This window comes from Eleutherodactylus coqui, chromosome 13, assembly GCF_035609145.1.
Source record: "Eleutherodactylus coqui strain aEleCoq1 chromosome 13, aEleCoq1.hap1, whole genome shotgun sequence".
In the NCBI taxonomy this organism is placed as follows: Eukaryota; Metazoa; Chordata; class Amphibia; order Anura; family Eleutherodactylidae; genus Eleutherodactylus; species Eleutherodactylus coqui.
This window is the reverse complement of record NC_089849.1, coordinates 27,876,331-27,900,681: the sequence shown is the minus strand read 5'-3', so window position 1 is coordinate 27,900,681 and position 24,351 is coordinate 27,876,331. Positions and strand designations below refer to the sequence as shown.

The 24,351-nt window shown below is 45.0% G+C and overlaps 1 protein-coding gene across 1 annotated transcript in view; it reads right to left on the bottom strand.

Annotated features, from left to right (window-relative positions):
- Window positions 1–16,184: 16,184 nt before the first annotated feature.
- MRC2 (mannose receptor C-type 2) overlaps window positions 16,185–24,351 on the bottom strand; it is a 100,377-nt gene continuing 92,210 nt past the window's right edge. The window contains exons 25-30 of the mRNA XM_066587527.1: window positions 23,015–23,183; window positions 22,702–22,851; window positions 20,624–20,743; window positions 19,711–19,890; window positions 18,973–18,999; window positions 16,185–17,349 (exon numbers count right to left, since the gene is read on the bottom strand). Of these exons, the coding sequence (XP_066443624.1) occupies window positions 17,126–17,349; window positions 18,973–18,999; window positions 19,711–19,890; window positions 20,624–20,743; window positions 22,702–22,851; window positions 23,015–23,183 (870 nt within the window). The 3' untranslated portion in view covers window positions 16,185–17,125. The remainder of the gene's footprint in view (window positions 17,350–18,972; window positions 19,000–19,710; window positions 19,891–20,623; window positions 20,744–22,701; window positions 22,852–23,014; window positions 23,184–24,351) is intronic.

Here is a 24,351-nt window from a genome sequence, read left to right as displayed (position 1 = left end):
GCTGCCCGACGTAAAAATGCCTGGTGCTATATTTGCCGGCCAGACGCTTTCACGCCGCGGGAATACACCTGTGTGATCTGATGCATTGGAATCTAATGCATCAGATGGTAGCGTATATTGGCCAGCCATGAAAACGCCGGCTGATATACGCTCATGTTGAATAAGCCCTAAGGAAGATGGGACAATGCCTCTGCAGCGCCACCTATTGGATGGCAGCATTCCTTCAAATCAACGTACAACTTTTTAACAAGTCTATAAAACAATGATTGGAAATAGGAAACCAAGCCAGAATCCATACAGACAGCTGTTTGGGGGTGTTTGCCCCTCATCAGTGTGCTTAGGGCTCCTTCACACTGGCGATCGCTATTTCGCTGAGAAAGAATTGTGCCAAAAAAAAAAGAAAAAAAAAAAAAAAAAAATCGCAGTTTTGCTTGTAAGAGGTCTGAGCGTCAGCGATGCTTTTACTTGTGAAATCATCGCTGCCGCTTGCACATTTGTCTTGCGATAGACAATAGGAGTTTCTAATATAATAACGCATCGCACGAATATCGCAAGTTCATGCTTTGCGATGCGATAAAAAGGCTCCAGAGAGAAACACGGCAGATAAAAAAAGCACGCAAAACGCAGAAAGATCGAACAAGCTGCAATTTTGTTACCACTCCACATCGCATGAGTGAAAACATCGCTAATGGGAATGAAACTATTCAAAATATTGGCTCCGTCATTCTATGTTTTCACTCACTCCCGCATCTCTTAAAAAACACATGATTTTATCGCAGGTGTGCAAGAGCCCTTAGGGATGCACAGATAGTAGAGAGTTGTGCTCTTCTTTATACTTTTTTTCCTTTCCATCATGTTGACTCACATTGTTTAGTCGGACTGGTCTAGTAGCTACAAGCCGTCTAGCCCCGTGCTGGTTTTTACATGTGGAGCAGCTGTGCTTGTAGAGGCGCAGCTGCTCCATGAAGGTCCCTTCATCACTGACCACTATGACAGCACTGCCACAGTGTTCAGTGATGATAGCGACCCGTGTAGCGATGATTTTCAGGGAAGGGCTTGAAATATAAGCCCTACCCCGAAAAATCATCCCTAGTTGTTAAAAAAAACCAACTTTATTCTGGTGGTCAGGGATAGCAAAATCCCCGACTCCATAAAGCGCTGCCTCTGATTGGCTGAGCACTGTCACCAATCACAGGCAGCGCTCAGCCATTCATTGAATGACAGCTGAGTACTGCCTCTGATTGGTCACAGCAATCAGCGAATCAGGGGCAGCGCTTTCTGGAGGCGGAAATTTTTCTATCCCGGCCACCAGACTACAGACGAAGACTGACGGGGACAGGGAGAAGAGCTGGACAACGCTTCTAGGTGAGTTAATTTTTTTTCTACAGCTAGGGATGATTTCCGGGGTAGGGCTTATATTTCAAGCCCTCCCCAAAAATCATCGCTGCAGGGGCTGCCTTCTTCCCATTGCTTTCAATGGGGTGGCAGCAGTGCTGGCCCCATTAAAAGCAATCGGATAGCATCGGGGTTCTCTGTTACAGCTGTGACGGGGAATCCTTCGTCCCTGCTGCAGTCCCCTCATCACTGAACACTGTGACAATGCTGTCACAGTGTTCAGTGATGAGAGGACTCCCCACAGGGATTAACGGAACCCTCTGGGAGTCCCCTCATCCTCTGTCACCACTGTAACTTTACGTGCAGCACGGACCTTACCGCTGCGCATTCTAGGCACGCATGTCCTATCTTTTGCAGGTGTGAGGATTTTTCCCCTCTAAAAACGGACATGTGAACACTTCATAGGAAAACAATAGTTCTAATAGACGCGCAAAAAAAATACGCTCGTCTGACCGTGGCCTAAGAGTGCATTCACACGTCTTAGATCTGCAGCACATCAGCGGCGTGTGCAGGTTATGGCGTAGAAATCTACAGCAGCAGACGAAGATGCGTCTTTAGGTGCGGATTACGGAAATATTGCGCACGTGTGAAAGCAGCCTTATAGCACACAATCTACAATTACCAAAGAGTGTTCGTGCACACCTGCGTTAGGGGATGCCATTGTCCTGCTCCGTGCGCTCCGCGATGAGCAAGACACCGCGAATTTACAGGGTTACTTTTGTGGAGAAAAATAGGACATGCTGAGATTTTTTTTTTTTCCTCGAAACGTTCGTCCGATTAAAGAATCACAAGTGTCATTGGAACTACTTAAAGTAATATGCTACATTTCCGTCCGAGTCGTGTGAATATACCCTAAAGCCTCATTCACACAGACGTGGTTTTCACGCATAAAAGACACATGAAAACATTGCGTCTATTAGAACCCATGATTTCCTATAGAAACGTTCAAATGAAGGAATTTTAGATGCGCAAAAAACTTGTGTTCTGACTAGAGATGAGCGAGTATACTCACTAAGGCACATTACTCGAGCGAGTAGTGCCTTAGCCGAGTATCTCCCCGCGCGTCTCTAAAGATTCGGGGCCAGGGGCGGGCGGGGAGCTGCGGGGGAGAGCGGGGAGGAACGGAGGGGAGATCTCTCTCTCCCTCTCTCTCCCCCGCAGCAACTCACCTGTCACCCACGCCAGCCCCCGAATCTTTACAGACGAGCGGGGAGATACTCGGCTAAGGCACTACTCGCTCTAGTAATGTGCCTTAGCGAGTATACTCGCCCATCTCTAGTTCTGACTGATGTGAGTAGCGCCCGAGAGTCTAACGTGCAGTTTTTTGTTCATCCATGTGCATGTACCCTAAATCCGGAATTACATGAGCGTATTTACAAACGAAAAATTGGTGCGCACAATACGCAGAAAATAGAACCCAGTGTTATCCATGTATTTGTTCACATGTGTGTAATTAGCGTGCGCAATTAGGTTGCGCAAAAAAATACGAAGCGTGCTCTATTTTCCTGTGAAGGGAAAGAGAACATTTTGAACTCTCAAAACTAATGCGCACACAAATACGCAACACGCATACCGTAAAAATGCGTCACAAAAACGGGTGCAAATGCTGTTACGCTTGTGTATATCCGGCCTAAAGCAGCAGGCAGGTCATTTACATCATTAAAAGCACTGATAACGACGTGTAAAGGAACATGGGTAAAAGTGTAAAATGGTCACATGACAATACAGTGATGTGGCGCACAGCGCTGTATACCGACTCTATATCATACAGTGCTATATAAAAGGTAATAAAACTGGTTTCTAACTGCTGGAAGTGTGTCGCCATCTAGTGGTGATAATATGAATCATTTCCAAACATAACAGTTACACCAGATGTATCATACTGGTGAAAAGCAAAAGTGGAGTTGTTGCCCAGAACAACCAATCAGGTCACTGTTCTCATATATAGCTTAAAGGACCCCGCTGGTTTTGGGACAGACTTCTGTTCCGGGCCCAGAGGGTGGAGGGGGTATATCACTTGCACTTGATCTTCTCCTCCATTATACTGGTTCCAAGCCTGTTTTGGGGCGGCCATGAAGGCGGCTGCCATTTTTGATCTAGACTCTGGCCAATCACAGAGCAGGTATAGTGCATTGGTAATCTAACGCTACCAATGCATTATGGGTTACTAGGCAGTCTAAAGATCGTGGTGGCCATCTTGCCTACCAGAAAATGGGACTGGAACGGACTGGACTGTTTTAACTCTTGCCCAGTAAGATATTTTTTTTTGTAATGACACAATCCCTTTAAGGAAATTCAAGCAAGAAAGAGGGGCATGCAGGCAGGAAAGATGGGCAAGCGGGAAAGATGAGCAAGCGGGAAAGATGGGCAAGCGGGAAAGATGAGCAAGCGGGAAAGATGGGCAAGCGGGAAAGATGGGCAAGCGGGAAAGATGGGCAAGCGGGAAAGATGGGCAAGCGGGAAAGATGAGCAAGCGGGAAAGATGGGCAAGCGGGAAAGATGAGCAAGCGGGAAAGATGAGCAAGCGGGAAAGATGAGCAAGCGGGAAAGATGAGCAAGCAAGAAAGATGAGCAAGCGGGAAAGATGAGCAAGCAGGAAAGATGAGCAAGCAGGAAAGTGGGGCAAACACAAGGATCTGAGGTTCTCAGACAAGATGGAGTGTAATAACTAGACATTGGGATCAGTTCATTTCCAACAATTGATCTTATGGAGTGTTAGTGTGCTTTTACACGGGCGGTCTGTGGCGCCTGGCGGCAGTCACGTCCGCTTGTACCTGTTTTCTCCATCTGTCCCGCGGCTCGCTGTCGGACATGTGCAGTACACATAGGTTTTTAAACTCTTGCTTTTCCTGGAGTCTGCGACCTTTCTGCAATGTCAGAATCCGTGCAAAAATGGAGCATGCTGTGGTTTTTCCTTCTGCAATTGGTTTCTGTGCGTATGCAGGAAGAATCACTTGTCCATAGCATACACATGGGCCCGTCTGCGGGAGGCCTGAAGACTGCTGCCTCTGAGGTGATATAGCTCTGACAGGCAGCAGGTGTCCCGACTGCATTACATGAGGGGAGGAATCATATGAGCCTTCATGTGACTGCAGACCGTCCATCATCCTCCCTACCACACGACTGCCAACAGAAATACCGCCAAAATCTGTGAGGAGAGATCATGTGACCAGCGTACTGCGATGCTTACCATCACCGCCATCTAGTGGCGGATCTGAGGTACTGCACAGCTGCTCTTCCGTCTGAGAGGTAAATTCCCCTTTTGAACACCAATTAACTCTTTATATACTTGTGGTGATTTGTAGTGACACGCTGACATCTTAAAATGATCAGATTTAGCATAAGAAAATGGTGATGAGGGCAGCACATCTCTAATCACAGAGCAGTATATATATTAGGCCATTCACTAATACAGCCATACTTTACATATGAGACAGCAGACTACTGTGGTTTTTGAACAGCGCAAAGAGAAAACCCAACTACATAAATGTGTGTGTGTATATGTGTGTGTGTGTGTGTGTGTGTGTATATATATATCACACAGCGGAAGGCGATGCGGCAAAAATAGATTACGCCCCCTAAACGTGCAACAGACGTTTGCGGTTAAGCCATGGTTGATGTTGTGGATCTCCATGTGGATTTAACCTTTGTGAGTTGGCAAAATCCACGTACAGAAATTCCTACGCAGATTCTTTGCAGATGTGATTTAGGAAGGGACTTGTTGCTACTTTTTTTTTCCACAATGCAGATTTCAAATCCATGGTAAAATATTTGAATTCCCATTAATGGGATGTAGATATGGTGCATATTTTAGTGTCCCTCCAAAATCTGCTGTGTGAACGTACCTTAAGGGCGGCGTCACACAGTCGTGTTTACGCGTGCAATATGCAGAGGATAGAACCCGTCCTATTCAATGTATTCAATCAAATGCTGATACATTTCCTGCGCATTTCGGTTGCACAAAACAAAAAAACGCAGCATGCACTATTTTCTTGCTCATTTGCGCACCAAAGTTCCCCATAGAAGTCAATTGGGGGGGGGGGGGGGGCGGGGTGCGCAAATGTGCACACAGTACGCAAGGAGGTTCATAATACGCTGCGTAATACTGCTGGAAACAGAACACATCTAGAACTCATTAGACAAATTAGACAAATTAAACTCGGTGGGTCTTTATTTGCCGCACGCAAATGAACATGCCCTGTGGGTCAAAAAGTACAGTCAAATACATTGATGTGCGCATATAAAAGCATAGTTCGTTCCGCATAAATGCTTCTCTCATGCACATAATTACGCATACACCCGTGTGACGTTGGCCTAAGGGTGTTTTGTGTCAAAAGCTTCACATTTCCCATCTAAGTTCTTTAAAGAAGTTTTTTGGGGTTCAAAATTTTTTTTTACGGCCATGAAATGTTGAGAAAGATGGAAAAAAGCCCCACTCCCCTAATGCAGTGGCTCCTCATCCCCGCTGCAGCGGACACGGAAGAAGCCACCTGTGGTGACGTGCTGGCCATCGTGCACGTGACCGCTTAGCCATTTTTAGGCTTCAGTAGTCCGGAACTATCACCCCTAGAGCCGGTGACTAGCTGAGCGGTCAGGTGCACAATAATCGACGCATGACCGACTTCACCTGGACTCAGTGTGGCGGGGCCACGGCTCCAGCACCGGACGGGAGCCAATGAAGTTGGGGAGTGTGATTTATTGCACAACATTCCACTGCTGTAAAATAATGTGGTTTTTTTTTGAGTCCCAGAAAATTTTTTAATTGAAAAAATGCACAGCCCGATGTCGGCTGTAAGTCAATAGAGAAATACTACAAGCAATGCAAATATTTTTTCCTGCTGTGTTTCTCTGTGCCGGGAAATGACCTGAAGCTCTTCCGCTATTATTAAAGCCTACCTTCAGAGGATGCTGAGAGTTGTAGTACATCAGCAGATGGATACACTCATGTATATACCAATATCTAAATATTGCTGTACAGTAAGTCTATACATAAAATACACTCATTGTCAAAAACAATTCCTCTCCTAGCAGGAGTTGTCGGAATCGAATGAAACATTTTGTGTGACTGTAACATTGATGTAAGTGATTACAGTGTCAGAACAAAAAGAGAATTTATTACAGAAAACTGACCCCTTGAAGGGAGGCTCTAGTACCCTGCTGTACCGCCACTAGCTTGGATACAAGAAGTGAGACGGACAGACACGGAGACTCTAGTACCCTGTTGTACTTCCTCTAGCTTGGGTACAAAATTTGATACAAGCGGGCATGGAGACTCTAGTACCCTGTTGTACCGCCTCTAGCTTAGGTACAAGATGTGATACGAGTACTCATGGAGGCTCTAGTTCAGCGTTGGGCCGCCTCTAGCTTAGATACAAGATGTGATACGGACAGACACGGAGGCTCTACTACTCTATTGTACTGCCTCTAGCTTGGATACAAGAAGTGATACGGACAGACACGGAGGATCTAGTACCCCATTGTACCTCCTCTAGCTTGGGTACAAAATTTGATACAAGCGGGCATGGAGACTCTAGTACCCTGTTGTACCACCACTAGCTTGGATACAAGATGTGATACGGGCAGACATGGAGGCTATAGTTCTTTCCTGGGCCACCTCTAGCTTAGATGCAAGATGTGATGCTGGCAGGCATGGAGGCTCTAGTACCCTGTTGTACGCCTCTAGTTGGATACAAGATGTGATACAGGCAGGTATGGAGGCTCTAGTACCCTGTTGTATCACCTCTACTTGGATGCAAGATGTGATACAGAAAGGTATGGAGGGTTAGGTACCCTGTTGTACCACCTCTAGCTTAGATACAAGATGTGATACGGCAGGCATGGAGGCTCTAGTACCCTATATCCCAGATGGTCCCATACATGCTCTATTGGTGATAAATCTGATGACCGGGCAGCCACAGAAGTGTGACAATGTTGTGGGGGCTCCTGTGATCCCCTTTTGTGTGCGGCCGAGCATTATCCTGCTACCTCTTGGAAGCCGCCATGAGAGGAACACATGTGGCTGCAGGATGTCCTGAACATATCGCTGAGCTGTCATTGTCCCCAGTACCACTACTAGAGGGGACCGACTGTCGTATGCGCTGGCCCCTAGGACCATCACACCAGCAGGGGGCAGTGTGCCACTCCACAGCAAAGACAGGGTTGAAGCACTCACCATGAGGTCTTCTGACCCGAACACGGCCGTCATCAGTTCCCAAACTTAACCTAGATTAGCCATTGTAGACAACTCAGTCCAGTTTCATCGATTACAACACCATTGCAAACAGAGGGGATGGTTGGTCTCAAAGTTTGTACACCTTATGGACACCTTAAGATCAAATATCCGTTAGCCAACTTCCTGGAAATGGTTCCAACACAGGGGTGTAACAATGGTCCCAACACCTCCTAACAGTCTGGTCAGACGTTTCTCTCTACTGGTGGTCTGTACGGGGCATCCTGAGCCCGGTCACCTTGTGTGCCTCACACATCCACTGGTCCCAACACCTCCTAACAGTCTGGTCAGACGCTCCTCTCTACTGGTGGGCTGTTGGGGGTCTTGAGCCCAGTCACCTTGTGTGCCCCCATCCACTAGTCCCAACACATCCTAACAGTCTGATCAGATGCTCCTCTCTACTGGTGGTCTGTAGGGGGTGTCCTGAGCCCGGTCATCTTGTGTGCCCTCACACATCCACTAGTTCCAACATCTCCTAACATTCTGGTCAGACACTCCTCTCTACTAGTGGTCTGTGGAGGGAGTCCTGAGCCTTGTCACTTTGTGTGCCCTCACGCATCCACTGGTCCCAACACCTCCTAATAGTCTGGTCAGACACTCCTCTCTACTGGTGGTCTGTAGGGGACGTCCTGAGCCCGGTCACCTTGTGTGCTTCAGACATCCACTGATCCCAACACCTCCTAACAGTCTGATCAGTTCCCAACACCTCCTAACAGTCTGGTCAGACTCTCCTCTCTACTGGTGGTCTGTAGGGGGCGTCCTGAGCCCAGTCACTTTGTATGCCCTCACACATCCACTGGTCCCAACATCTCCTAACTGTCTGATCAGACGATCCTCTCTACTGGTGGTCTGTAGGGGGCGTCCTGAGCCCGGTCACCTTGTGTGCCCTCACACATCCACTAGTCCTAACACCTCCTAACAGTCTGGTCAGACGCTCCTCTCTACTGGTGGACTGTAAAGGGGTCCAAGCACGGTCACCTTGTGTGCCCTCACACATCCACTAGTCCTAACACCTCCTAACAGTCTGGTCAGACACTCCTCTCTACTGGTGGTCTGTAGGGGGCGTCCTGAGCCCGGTCACCTTGTGTGCCCCCATCCACTGGTCCCAACACCTCCTAACAGTTTGGTCAGATGCTCCTCTCTGCTGGTGGTCTGTAGGGGGCGTCCTGAGCCCGGTCACCTTGTGTGCCCTCACGCATCCTTTGATCCCAACACCTCCTAACAGTCTGATCAGAACGGCCCGTGGAGGACAATTCATTGATATGACCATCCAGCTTCTCACATCCCAGTAAGGCTGTGAAGGAATGCTGCCTTTCAATAGGTGGAACTGATGAAGGGCAAAAGCCTGAAACAGCTGTATGTACATGGAGTCTGGCTTTGCTTTTAATTCCTGGTAATTGTAAACAGGCTTGTATAAAAAGTCTGACTTTGGCTTGAATGAATGCTGCCTTTCAATAGGTGGCGCTGTGAAGGATTTATTCCATCTCCCTTATTTACATCCCAATAATGTGCCCTCCCTCTGGTAATGGGGGGAAATCTCTTCTCTGCACCGTAGAGGCGTCTAGTGGCCAACAAGCTCTACACAAGCGGAAGAAGAGGTCACCACACACAAGGAGCCTCTGAGATCCTTTTTATAGGCCAAGGGGGGAACCATTTCTAGGGCCTACGGGGACAAAATCGTTCATCTAATCACCACAACTGTCATCATTTACATATCTGCCTGAGGGCGCCTACCTACTGGCGATTTTTTTTCCTGCGATGTTTTGCGTTTTTTCTCAAGAGCAATTAGTATAGAATGTGTTCTTGTCCATCTGGGGTTTTTTTTCCGTTTCGTGGGTTTTTTTCACATAGGAACTGTCAGTTGCATATGTCTCCTTATTTTTCTCTTAATGATCTGGATTATGGTTTCTCCAGCAGGCTTCAGGGTATTTTGTCGCTTCCGAATTGTATCGTGTGCACACTTCGTGGAGCAAATTAGACACAAGCTATCAGCCTCATATCCAAAATGGCTCTCTGCCCAGAAACAGCCAGACAGGGCCTTTTATTGTAAAGCATAACATGGGCGGGCAACAGGTTACATCAGTAACATATAGGATTCTCATTTGTCGGATCATATAGAATCCCCCCTCCTTCCTGCCCACCTTCTCTCAAGTCCAATGTATAAGCACGTCTTTGTCTCACAAACATGTGCTCGAACCTGAAAGTGAAAGTAGATATCTCTTTGTTGAAGAAGATCCTGTGTGGGGGATGGGGAGGACTGGGAGAACACTCAAGCAATAACATATAACACTGTGATTTAACTCTTTCCTTATGCAGCAGAGTTTCACATTAGGCTGAAGTCACAAAACACACATAATACGTCTAGTGCAAATCGATAGACATTTTATACTAATTAATTATCATGTCTACTACATTAATGCACCCATAATTGTCAATGGAGGGCAGCAAAAAAACGCCGCGAAAACGCCGCGTTTTTCACGCGCGAAAATCGGCAACGCAAGAGGGTAGGCGCCCTCAGATGGAACTGCAGGAAGAGTTTTGAAGCAAAATGACAACTTCTGGGGGCACGATTGTTTTTTTTACAAACAGTGTGTCTATTCAGCATGCAGTTTCCACAAGTGCCTATCTTTTGATGTCAATAGGTTGTGTTTCTACGTAGGCTGACATTGCTGATGACAGTAACAAGGGGGCGCCCTCTAAATCTAGAGGAAAGAAGGTTTCTACACCAACATAGAAGAAGGTTAAAAAAACGCAGCGATATCGCGATCGCAAGTGTGAAGGCACCCTCAGTCCAGTTTCTGGCCTTAATCTTTTTTTGTAAGGCCAGTTATACATGGGCGATTGCGATATTGCCGCAAGAAAATTGTGGCGATATTGCAGCTTTGTTCCCGCAATTTTTGAGCATCAGCAATGCTTTTTCTTGAGAATAATCTCACCTCGCATCGCTGCTTTTTTATCACAAAAGTCAACGTGACTTTCTAATGTTAAAAATGCATTGCATGAAAATTGCAAGTTCGTGATTTGCGATGTGATAAACAAGGAGGCTCCATAGAATTCTTGCAGCGGGATCCGACCCGGCCATCTGCAGCCGGCCTATCTCTTCTACTGTGTCTTGTGGTACAAGTGAGGTTATAAATGTGAGTGTCTGAGAGCGGGAAAGGTTGTTGATGATCATCCATCTGCCCATGCTGTTGGAGGACCCACAGTGATGCACGGAAGCACCTTTAGCTTCCTTGTGTCGAAAATGGAGAAGAAGGAAAAGTTTCCTTTTGCAGGAGCTGGGGATCTTCCTTCTTCCCCCCTCCATTGGAGAATCCACAGGAGCACAGGGAGACACGTCTGGTTTCCTTGTGCTTAATATGGAGGAGAAGGAGAAATGTCCATACCGCATGTGAAGTGCATGGGAGAGTGAGTTACTAAAACCCCCAGAGTGAGAGCAAGCCCCAAGTAATTCTGTATATCGGGACCCACTATCCTAGGTACCTGTTCACACCACAGGTGTTTTCCTGTGCGGCGGTCTGCCAACAGGATCACCGCACAGAGGTACTTTATTAGCTAAGCCTTTCTGAATAAGTGTTCTTACCAGAGTGTATGCGGAGTGACCCCTACCCCCTTTTCCTCCTATGGAGTGCTCCAAATCTAGGACCGGTGACATATAGATAACGTGGACTATAGGGCCGTATTGATCCTGTATATCCTCCCTACCTGTTATAGCCTGTAAATATAACATGTGAATTATACCTGTAATACCTGTTGTGCAAGTTCTATTTCAAGTAAAAGTTATACCGGGCCCTAACCGTTCCTAAGGACCCAAGGTACTATACACGAGTCTCTGTGTTATTTACTTTGCCACATAGAATAACGGTGTGTGGGAACGGTGGCGTCATGAGTTATATCTACTACAACCTCCCTCATCCCCTTCATTGGCACTCCCAACCAAGGGAGTGTCGAAGTTTGGCTTGCAATCTACACTGACCTTGGTTGTGTGTCATCCCTACAGGACGGGGGCACGGTAAGTGCCACTGTGACACGTCAGCACTTATCCCTCCCAGCTCTTCACGTTAGCCAGGTGCCCATGGTCGCCCCTCTGGGGTGTTGCGAAAGGAGGGCTGGTCGTGCAAGCGCACTGATGCTCCATTCACTTTCAATGTGCTTGCAGAGAAACAAATACTCAGGTATTTCCATCAGTCCCATTGATATGAAGCACCTCTGCCGCTGCTCCATTTGCAGTGATGTCACTGCAGGGGGAGAAGCGGGCCTACTGTGGCAGGCAGAACGGGACCCTAGTTTTCAGGATGGGTGGGAGGGGTCTCAGCAGCGGGAGACCCTCAGCGATCACTTAGCTATCCTGTGGATAGGGGATAACTTGTGATCCTGGTACAACCCATTTAAATAGTAACTGCCCTTTTGAAAAACTTTTGACATGTCGTTGCAACTTTTCAAAAGTTTTGATCATTGGAGGCTTGGGTTGTTGAGACCCCCCTGCTGATCTCTGAAATTAAGGGACTGCAGTACTTACCTGAGCACTGTGCCCCTTCAGGTGTCGTGCTCCTCTCAGCAGCTGAAAATTGATGCATTGACTTCTACAAACATCTATTCAGTTGCGGGAAGCGCTGACAAAGCTGAAGGGGCATAGCACTTGGCTGAGCATTGCAGACCCTTCATCTAAGTGATAAGCGGAGCTCTTAGCACCCTCAATCTCCACTGATCAACACTTTTGACATGTCGCTCCGACATGTCAAGACTTCTTCAAAAGCTCAGTTCTAACTCTGTAATGAAATAGACGTGTCAGGAGGGCTGATCCACTTTAAGCCTCCATTTGCAATGCAGAGCAGATACAAGCTCCGGAGCAGTTGGTTCTCGGTGCGCTGCCGTATGTTGCTTTATGGAGCACCATATTACTAATTTATTCCCCCCTAGAAGATCTGACTGCAAATTTCATCTCTCGACGTTGGAGAGAAATTCACAGTGAAAATCCACATCTGAAATTGATATGCTACGGCTTTAGAATTCTGCACTGCAGGCGGAAAGTTTCCGTGGAATGTCAATGAGATTTGTTCTCCTATACGAGACTGGTTCTTACATCCGCACCATCTCTAGTATGTGTGCATTTCCTCTAAGAAGAAGGAATGCTCCTTTAAGTACTTTCACAGATTCATCAGTTCTTCAAAAATCAAAATTTGGACAAATTGCTGGATGATGATGATGATGATGATGATCTAACCATCAGTTGTTCTATATGTAAATAACAGGTCTAGCTATTGGGACCTTCACCTCTCTAAGATCCGGGGAAGTGTCCGATATTTCCTGCAGAAAATCCCAAGACATGCTGTATCTCAGAGGTAGGAGTATAGTCCAAAAACATACTGCTAGATTAATTGGCTTGTCAGGATATTTGGCCGATGCGGTTAGTAATAACTGGCAAGTTCTATAGAACCTTGTGTATCTGCTAAACCAGCGGTCTCCCAACCATAGCTATCCCACTACTGCAAAGCAGTCGCTGTGTTCTATGGTCGCCATGTAATACTTCACTACCAGCAGTGTAATCACTACCAGCAGGTCGCCTGCACACGAACAGATTTGTATTGCAGAATCTGCGGTTGGCGTCTGCACCGCGGATCCCCAGCAAATGCTGTTCATAGAGTGCTATGGGATATCGATTGACATTGCGGACAGGTCGTGGATTATGCGTCATCACCAAGTGATAGCGCGGAAAAGATAAACGTTTGAAAAACAAAAACCCTGTGCTGTGCATGTCCGGCGGTGAGCCGCAGCTGTCCGCAGTACAGAGAAAAGAAAAAAAAGGCAGCTACGCGTGCACGCTGGCTGCTGTTAGGGTCGTATCGCGCACCCGCATGCGGAATCTGACCCATTCGTGTGCACGCGGCCTAAGGATTCAAGAAGGTCTTCAGAAGAATAACTCCATTGGAACCTTTCACACGTGCACCTAAGACGCACCTAAAAAAGCGATTATGGGCGACTATTGGCCTGTGTAAAAATGGCACCTGACAGGGCACTGAGCGAGAAGTTGCCCAGTAGTCGCTAGTCATTCACTTTTAATGGAACAACAAGTGAATGACTTTTCGCTTAGTATTAACAGGCAGTCGTTCATCTTTGAATGGAGGTGGGCAGCCGGAAGAGATCTCCGGCACGTTCTACCACCATCTACTGAACTATAGTTGGTGGGACGGCTGTCAAAAGGGGTTGTCCCGCGCCGAAACGGGTTTTTTTTTTTTCAACCCCCCCCCCCCCCCCCGTTCGGCGCGAGACAACCCCGATGCAGGGACTGAAAAAAAGAACAGCACAGCGCTTACCTGAATCCCGGCGCTCCGGTGACTTCTATACTTACCGGTGAAGATGGCCGCCGGGATCCTCTACCTCCGTGGACCGCAGCTCTTCTGTGCGGTCCATTGCCGATTCCAGTCTCCTGATTGGCTGGAATCGGCACGTGACGGGGCGGAGCTACACGGAGCCCCATAGAGAACAGCAGAAGACCCGGACTGCGCAAGCGCGGCTAATTTGGCCATCGGAGGGCGAAAATTAGTCGGCTCCATGGGAACGAGGACGCCAGCAACGGAGCAGGTAAGTAAAAAACTTTTTATAACTTCTGTATGGCTCATAATTAATGCACAATGTATATTACAAAGTGCATTATTATGGCCATACAGAAGTGTATAGACCCACTTGCTGCCGCGGGACAACCCCTTTAAGCTCCTGACAGTCGGCCCTTCTAAAACTACTGAAAGAGATAACTGGAGTTGATGACATTTTTCAGGCGAGTCTATTGAAACTGGAGATGACTTTAAATGCATCCTTTTTGCTGCCTGGAAACCATCACAAAATGCTGTTATTAGATCTTATTTTAAGTATATATATATATATATATATATATATATAGTGCACCAAGTAAATGAGCTCTGGCTTATTAACATGAGCCACAGAACTGTTGTACACAGGTTTAGAAACAGTGGTCCTGCCATCATTTGCAGTGCCAGCTTTATTATACAGTACTAACAGTCAGGATCAGAAATTACTCTGATCCAGGCCATTTAACCCCTTAGATGTTGCATTAAGCACTGACTGTGGCATTAGAGTGGTTAACGGAGGGGGGGTCTCCCTTTCTCACTGCATTGGCTCCCCGTGATACAATTAAAGGGTAGCGATGGGTTCTCATGGCGGACAGAAGCCTATCAATGGCCTCCAGTTTGTTTCGGCTGTCATTGTCCAATAATGGTAATAATACACTGAGATAACAACAATTTTAAGAAACCCTGACCACCCCAGGAAAAAAAAACAATGGTGGAATTGCTATTTTTCACCCTGTCCGCCCCCCAAAATTATTGAAGTTTATATAATTTTTATATGTGCTCCAAAAATGGTACCAAAATTTAAAAAAATACGATTTGTCCTGCAAAAACAAGCCCTCAAATGACAGGAAAATTAAAAATTTAAAGTGATCTTCTAGTTCAGAGTTCGGAATTAATATTCAGTACCCACAGGGTACATACCTGTTATGTATTTTTGTTCAGTGCTTTCTCCTTGGCTGCTTTTTAGTTCAGTTTCTATTAGATCAGAGTTGTGATCTGTGATTAAAAGTCATCTACAAAGGTCTGAGACACACTCCCTGCTTGATCATTCACTCAGATTGCAGAGGAGAAAGGGGGTGTGTCTCCCTAAACCAATGATAAGACAGGGAGTGTGTCTCCCTAAACCAATGATGAGACAGGGGGCGTGTCTCCAGTAAACCAATGATGAGACAGGGGTGCGTTTCCCTAAACCAAGGATGAGGCAGGGGGTGTGTCTCAGACTACTGTAGATACTGTAAATAAATATAGTCACAGATCACTGATCTGTTGTAATTGAAATGAGGTAAAAAAACAGCCAAGTGGAAATGATGAAGAACAAATAGAAGGAAATTATCCCCTAACTTACATATCAATTTTAAGCTCCTGACTCGAAAGTTACTTTAAAGCTTTTGAAATACTGAGATGAAGAAAAAAAATGTGTATCGAGTACCCAATTAGGACACATCATCAAAGGGTTAATACATGAACACCCAGTAGCATTCACACACCAGCGAATATCAGTTGTATAGATGTATTAATGGGCAAAGCTGATTAATCCAAGTCTTATTAAGATCCGTCAATAGCAGCTTGCTGACAGTTTCCAATGAAGCTTTTCCTTTCTACATTAAAATGATTAAATTACATATTTGAAAACAGAAATCTGTGCTGATTTATATTGCATTAGCCAACGTTGAGTCTCTCATTACATAGTAATTGTCTTTAATGATGTTTAGTTAATAATAATGCGCTAATTTATGCCAAGTACCACCATTGACGTTGACAATTCAAGACATCAGCTCAGCCCGTGTGGAGTGACGAGATGGAAAATTGGAAAAACTGTGAGTTCAGCAATTTGCGTCCTTATGTGGTAATTTATACTAAGCTGCAATGACACACTGTCTGGTGGGAAAATGTGGTAAAGTGGTGAGTAACTGCTGACACAACACTAAGAAGGCTATCATTTCACCTGCACATCACACAAGTACCAGATGATCTTACAAGTAATTGCGTTCACGTTTATTGTCATTGGTCACATCCCTATATGCCATCCCTGGACATATGGGCATACATATATAGTCCTCTTATGTCTAAAACCCCCCGGAGTGTAGCACACAGTGCTCTTGCATATAGGACTCCCGGACTATGTCGCTCCTATGTTCCACAAACATTGACACATCAATGGGCAATGGGGCAAAATATCCTCTTTTCTGGCAGAGAGGAGATCTACTTATTCCGGACCTCACTTCTTATGTTGGTTTTTTGAGACGAGGATATAGCAAGGTGCGTTCACTCTTAACTTATATGTGCAATTTAATACAATTGCCGACAAAGTGCAGTATAAACTTTTCCATCCAGCAGAGGCACAAGACACATTTTTTTGGTCCATATTGTACAAAAGGCTAAGATAGCAGAGAGAATAAGCTACATACTAATCACAGGTCACAGAAAGAGTTAACAGATGAGAAGAAACGCACAGAATTTACAGCATACGTAAATGCAATAGAGAAGAAGACGTACGTCTATCTGAAATCGACATTTTGGTCATAAGCTACAGTACACATGTACACTGCCAATGGGCCCCCCCCCCTACCCTATCATTAATGTCTCTCGCTTCTAAGAGTGAACGCATCTTGAGCTAGATATCCTATGTGGGGTGGTATAAGATGGCGAAAGGGAGCTATTTTCAGGGTACGGGGTCTTGCCCATAATTATGGCTTCTTGATGTCGGAGTACCTTGCCATACATTGCTCAGCAATGTCCGACAGCCCCCAAATAACACTGACAGTGTACACATTCAATTTCGGAAAGGGGCATCCTGCACCCTCTGTGTTATCGAACACCGCCTCGATCATAAGGTGGTTGGAAGAATGACAAGTCTTTGATCCAGCCCGGTCCTATGGGTTCTTTGTTTGTGGATGACTGGACTTCCACTCTTCTAATCTTGTTGCTCATTCATTTCCATATCTGACACCAGGATGTTTTTCTCAACTGATCCTTCTGGGCCTGTACTGGTGCGGCTGTATCTGGCGCTCTCAAAGGCTCCTTGTTGAGCTGCGAGCTTTCTGCGGCGGTACAGGTAGATGATGACAACGATTAAGACACATAGTGCGAAGGTTGATAGCACCACGACCGCCACCGCCGTGCTGTGCTGGGGTAGAACTGCAAGGATACAAAACTAGTTAGACATTTGGATTTACTACATGTTGCTACAATATAACCTGAATAAGAGCGGAAAATGTCTACTACAAACTAAGATAGAAGGAAACATGTTTATAGAGGAGATATGAGAGTTAAAAAATGGCCGACGTCTTCCAGAAGCAGCACCAATCCTATCGGTAGGCTGACTCTGGTGGTACAAGTTGGCACCATTCAGGCGAGTGGAATCTAAAGCTATAATACCAGACACAGCCCATAGACAAGAGTGTTGCTGTTTCTCGAAGAAAACAAGCAGGTTTTCCTAATCTCGTACAAATGAACATGCCTTGTGGACAGAAAATGTACAGTAGAATACAAGATACGTACACAAGAGTTAAGCTTTCCTTAAAAGGGGGGTTTTCAGCCCCAAATTATAGCTGCCCTATCCTCAGGATAGGTCATCAATAGTTGATCATTGGGGTCTGCCAATCGGGATCCCCAATGACCAGCTGACTGAACATTCACGAGTCATTCATCATTCAGTTCTGGTTTCTTGAATTGAGTGATGAACTCTTATCAGTGGTGCAGGCTGTTATCACATACGGCAGCGCTGATAAGATTCTTACAGCCTGTATTCCACTGGTAGTCCACAGCGGGACGCAAGCTGTAATTGCGGAAAACAATGCAGCTGTTTGCTTATGCAGAACACCTGTATTGTTCACCGAGTGATAGCGGCAGTGTCCTGCATAGCTCTTTAGTAGCTACTTAGCTGCTATAGACTATGCAAAGATGATCGCTCAAAAGTGTCACTCAGACTATCGTTTGAGAGACTTTTGAGCGATCGTCTGTCAGTGTACATGGGGTCTTAGCCTACCGATGCATACTAATACACAGTGGGCATCAAGTAGTCAGAGAAGGGGTGCAGACAACTTTGTTTGTCCAGACCCGGAGGGTCACTTTAATAAAGATTGAGATCTCTATAGGACTGTGATAAATAAAATATATCTTATGTACAGCTGACTGAAGTGACAGCGGTGTTTGGAAGACACCGTGCAGTTTTTGTTCACGAGTCATTCATCGTTCAGTTCAAGTTTCTTGAATTGAGCGGTGAACTCTTATCAGTGGTGCAGGCTGTTATCACATACGGCAGCGCTGATAAGATTCTTACAGCCTGTATTCCACTGGTAGTCCACAGCGGGACGCAAGCTGTAATTGCGGAAAACAATGCAGCTGTTTGCTTATGCAGAACACCTGTATTGTTCACCAAGTGATAACGGCGGTGTCCTGCATAGCTCTTTAGTAGCTACTTAGCTGCTATAGACTATGCAAAGATGATCGCTCAAAAGTGTCACTCAAACTATCGTTTGAGAGACTTTTGAGCGATCGTCTGTCAGTGTACATGGGGTCTTAGCCTACCGATGCATACTAATACACAGTGGGCATCAAGTAGTCAGAGAAGGGGTGCAGACAACTTTGTTTGTCCAGACCCGGAGGGTTGCTTTAATAAAGATTGAGATGTCTATAGGACTGTGATAAATAAAATATATCTTATGTACAGCTCACTGTATTCAACATGCTTTGGAAAATAACTATATCTATGGTTGTACTTTAGTTGATGTGTTATGAATAAACCCATGTTACACTTACCAGATCTGTCCAGTCTGGTTTCTTGCACTAAAAAGTAAAACAAAAGAAAAAGGTTATTTCTAGCTTAATTCACAGCTTAAATGATAGCTAATTGCATTTTAGACTTTGCATAAAATACAGCTGTTAATAAAAGCCTTTGCACCAAGTATAGCACTGCTCATAAGAACCCTTCATTCCTTGGCATGGACGCTATTGGCAGTGCAGGGATGGTTGTTTCCTGTTCTATAAAGAAGAATAATCAGCTCACCCGGCCTTGCTAATCCATCCCACAGAAGCAGAGAGCCACTGCTGATAAGCTTGAAAACATGAAAGCAACTCAGACAGTATAAAAGACTTCTTTATTTCATTTATTTTAATTTATATGTTTTATATTTAAACACCTACATGTTTCGAGCGGGAGCTCTTAGCAATGACATGGATCTTATGCCACTACTAAGAGATCCTGCTCGAAACATGTAGGCCTTAAATATCCACTCTGGTTTTTATTTGTGTTCTTATTGAAACAAAGAAGTATTTTATGTTGTCTGAGTTGCTGGAAAACTTTCACTGTCTGCCATAAAGAATAATAGATTAAATAATTTCACAATGTAAAGTAATTTGTAAATCTATTTTAAGTTATAGTTAGCTTATCATCAGAAGCATTAGCCAATAGCTCCCTACATAGTGCAGTTGGATGGGCAGAAAAATTGGGCTATCTGTGGCCAGCTTTAGCTCTGTAGCAGTAAACATTAAGCTTACCTCTAGATAATTTGCAAATTACGCCTTTGCTTATGTTGGTGCAAGAGCCTAGGCTCCACACTCCATTGCTGCCTTCAATCCAGTAGCAAGAATTTGGGCTCAATAGACTGGGTCCTGAGTCTTGTTGCCCCCAGTTAGAGTAATTTACTGGAGTGTTATCATTCCATAACAGGGAACCTTCTGCAATAAATGACAAAAGCACATATATTTAGCTTAGTAAGTACGGTTAGTTAGCTTTGGGTCACAAAGCTTAGGGCCTATTCACATCTCGTTTTTTTTATTACATCCAGAAAATTCCATCTGGTTTTATGTCTAAATTCCGAAAACGAAACCCCTACACAGAACCATTGACCACCACTGATAAAACCTGCTGTGAAGAACAATAGGTCTTTGTTTCAGCCACTTTCCATTTGTTTTTGACATTTTGACCTGCAAATATAATGTGCTCAGGTGTAATCAATGATGGTCAATGGTTCCATCAAGGGGTTCCCTTTTTGAGGATTTCGACTTCAAGTCTGGTAGAACCCATGAATGGAATAAAAAAGAGTTGTAAACCGGCCCTTATAATACTATTCTTTACAGCATCTGTAGTTATGTTATTTTTAAAGGATACCTCCAGTTATGCAGTTGACCTCCTCTCTGGCCAGCAGTGGGACATATTGCTGGTTTGGTTGCCTGAAGGCTGGTCATAAATAGTGCTGTAGTCCTCTCCTACAAAGGACCTTTGCAGGAAAGACTTTCATTATGGTACGGTTGATTAGGCATTTGGAGCACCCCCTTCCCTGCTCGCATCTACAGCTGTCACTTTTAATCTTTTAGTAGGAGATGCAGAACTGGATGTATCCTTAAATGCAGTCAGATGTATATTTCCTGCCTTCCATCCACACAATAGAATACTTTACAATATTCAAACCTTTGCCACTGAAGGACATGCCCAGCCAGGCTCCCTTAGGCCGACTTTCATATGTCTGCAGGTGCTCCCAGATAAATAAGTTTTCAGTCTCATCGACAATAGTCAGAACTTCGCCACCAACTGTAAGACAGCAAACAGCAATTCAATTCATTACACCACTTATAATCCTATGAAAGAGGCTCCACCGACATCTACTGGATAACATAGATTATTATAAAGCCAACAATATAAAGCGCATATACTGTAGAATCTGCAAGGAAATCAGTCATGGCATGCTCTATCAGGTGTCACATTAGAGAAGTACTCGATAATATATACTCCATAATGTAGAGGCACCATGCAATGGCACATGCAGTGCCTACAGCTTCGTAGTTCAGATCCGCAGGGGTTCAGTGTGTATTTGTAGCATGGAGTTAGATTCCCTCTGCTTCTTTTGATATATGAGATTGCAATACCAGGTTTGGACACAAGAGTGAGCACCACAGAAAATATGGAGGGCAACAGCAGCACTCACTTGTTAAATGCTATAAGCATGAAGCTTGTTTAGGAGATGTAAAGCCCTTGATAGGGACCTGACTCCATAGGTCCACAACAAATCTTTAGAAACACTCAAAGTACAGAGGCAGCATCCGGAGTTCAATGAAAGACTTCTTCTTTATTCAAACTATTAAAAAATGGAGGATGAAGCAGGCCTGCTTCATCCTCCATTTTTTAATGGTTTGAATAAACAAGAGTGAGCACCGACATACAGAAAAAAAGCGACCTTCTTCACCAATGTCAGTCTAAGAAACCTGCTGGAAGGTTCTGGTAGACTGCCTGGGAGGATATAAAAGGGGGCTGGTTGTGGTTCTGGAACCTTCTGTCTGCTGTCGACTTGTGGGACAACTCTGTTGTGTTGCTAAACAAGCTAACGTGCTGATGATTGAAGACTTCTGGACATTGCTGTGGAATAGTACCTCCTCAGGGTCTGCAGTTGAGAACTTTTGGCACTGGAACTCCTTTTCCATTACGTAGGGGAGGCATCTATGAATGTGGGAACAACTGGTAACCACCCTGGAGGGTAGAGAATGGGTTGAGCTCCCCAACCAGCTTGAGCCCACAGAGGATTTGCAGAAATCTCCCTCTGCCAACAGTGCCAACTTCTGCAAGTGACTATCTGCAATGATTATCACTCAAAATTCGCTCAAAAGCCATTGTTTGAGCGATAATCGTTGTGTGTAAATGCTCCCATCTTTCACTCTTCGGCTGAACAATGATTTTTAGCTGAGCATAAAATCCATCATTCAGCAGGAGATAAGATAACACAGACCGCATGCTGTGTTTGCTATCCATGGTGCTGTATTCTTCATGAGAGCACTGATTACATTGTATTCAGCTTGCACCCCCGCAGCAGAACAAATCTGAATGCAGAGAACAGACCACCTGCCGTACTCTGCATACAGGTGACGGAGACTTATTTACATGCAAATGAAGGTGATAAGCTGCTAATGGACATTAGTGTCCATTAGCAGTTTATGCAAAACAATCTTTTGAACGATTATCTTTGTGTGTAAATGGGCCTTAAGAGAGACCAGTCTGGGGACTATCAAAAAAGTGTTAGAAAGCCACTAAGACATTTTGGAAATGTGTGTAATTTAGTATTTACTGTGTGAGATATAATACTGAAAAAAAAATCAGATATTCATCGTTAATGAAGAGTATGTTTGAGAAATAGCTGTTTACTGTTAGCTTAGTGCTAAAAGAAATAGTCAGAACGAGTTGGAGTTCCAACAGGTTATAGTCCATAGCTGGTTATTATTAATATTTTTTCTTACCGTAAGCCCCAAACCTATAATGAAATAAAACCGCATTCTTGTAAACACGTCTCCCTACTCAGCTTCGTATCCAATGCTCCTGGGCAACTTGCCAGGTCCTGCTACATATCTACCATCTAATAAGATTTGTAAGTGATCAACTGGAAATAATATACATTACACGTTGACAGATCTCTCTCCATCTATAGCGATAATAGCTGATGTGGTCACTGCACTCAATATACGGAAATCTTTCATAAAGGAGAATCATAAATGACAAATTACCTTTCTGGCACCTCTTAGCTGCGTCCTTCTGGCCCACAGTAACCTCCATGTGGAAGGAATAGCAGTAGTCACGGAACGGGATCCAATCAGAGTCACCGACTGCATTCGGGCAAGTGCTATTCAAGCTCCACTTGTGCGGTTTGGATGATGCTGTCCGAGAAAAAAAACAGACTGTGAGAAATGAGACTTCTATAGCTTCTATACTTAGTTAGTCCTATAGCGCCCTCACATACCCCTTCCCTGTTGTAACTTGCAAGAAGTAAATAAAAGTAATAATAAAACACTAATAAGAGTGTTAAAAAAAAGGACTCACGAGTATTGAAGCTGCAGATGGCTCCAGGCAATTTGTGACTACAGTCTGCCGGGCTCCATGTTCCTTGCTCGTCCATGTACACACAGCTACTTATGTATTGAGGATCGCCATCTCTCCAGTTGGTGTAAGATAACCCATCATTTGTGAGCCAAGAGTAAGTTCGACTACCCTGTAATAACCAGAAAGAGACTTATTACAATGAGTCAAAATATAATGAATATATACTGTACCTATATGGAGCTTTGTTTTACAGATGCAGGGATCCAAACTCCATGTGTGGACAAAGTTGAGTGGTAAAAGTTCAGCCTGTCTGCAGCCACCACCAGTCGAAGGTTAGAAAATTACTGTATACAATTTGTGCAATGATCACTTGACACGCCATTGCTGGACCCAGGTTAACAGAGACCAGCGGGAGAATAGAGAAGCATCGGCATGTGAACAGCAGGGGAAGGGTAAGGTACGTACCCTGGTTTCCTGAAAATAAGCCCCAGCCTAATTTTCGTGGAGGCTTGAAAAATAAGCCCTAGTCACACTATACTTAAAAAAAAAGAATCCATTACCTATCAGTCTCAGTCCAGGTCCCTCCTGCTGCTTTCTAGAGGTTCGGTGTGGTTCCCGCAGTCCTCAGCCGCTCATACTACATCCCTTCCTGGTTACCGGATTCATAAATCCCACCTCCAGGAAGCGGTGGCTGTGATTGGTTATCGAGCACTGCTCAGGCAATCAATGCAGCGCTGGATGAACCAATGTAATGGCACGATTGGCTGCGGCTCAACCGATTCATAAATCTCACCTCTACAACATGACAGCTATTGATTGGCTAAACAGCGGTGCAAGAACCAATAAATGCAGCGGCCTTCTATGACATTTCCTCATCTGACTCCCAATGTCAGAGCCAGAAGTGTAATAGGAGAGTTCAGCTCCTATTGATTTCAATGGGAGTGAAGCCCTCTACGATGTTCCGTCTCCGACCCCAATGACAACGTTTGGTCCCACTGCATTGACAGCCAGCCGGGTGCTCAGCTGATCACTGGGGATCCTGAGGGGTGGGTCCCTTTAAGAGTAAATAGATGGTCAAGAAACCCCATTGAGCATCTGCACTGATATGGGATGTAAATAAATTCATAGACTGAAGAATCTGGTCCATATAGGGATTGAACACACAACCTTGTCATTATTAACACTATGCTCTAACTGGCGATGACTGAAGAACATGGCACATACAGGGATGAAACGTGCCACCTTAGTGATATTAGCACCACACTGTTACCAAACTGCACCTACTAGCCATACTGCAAGGATTTACAGAGAGTGAAGAACCTGGCCCTTATGGGTAT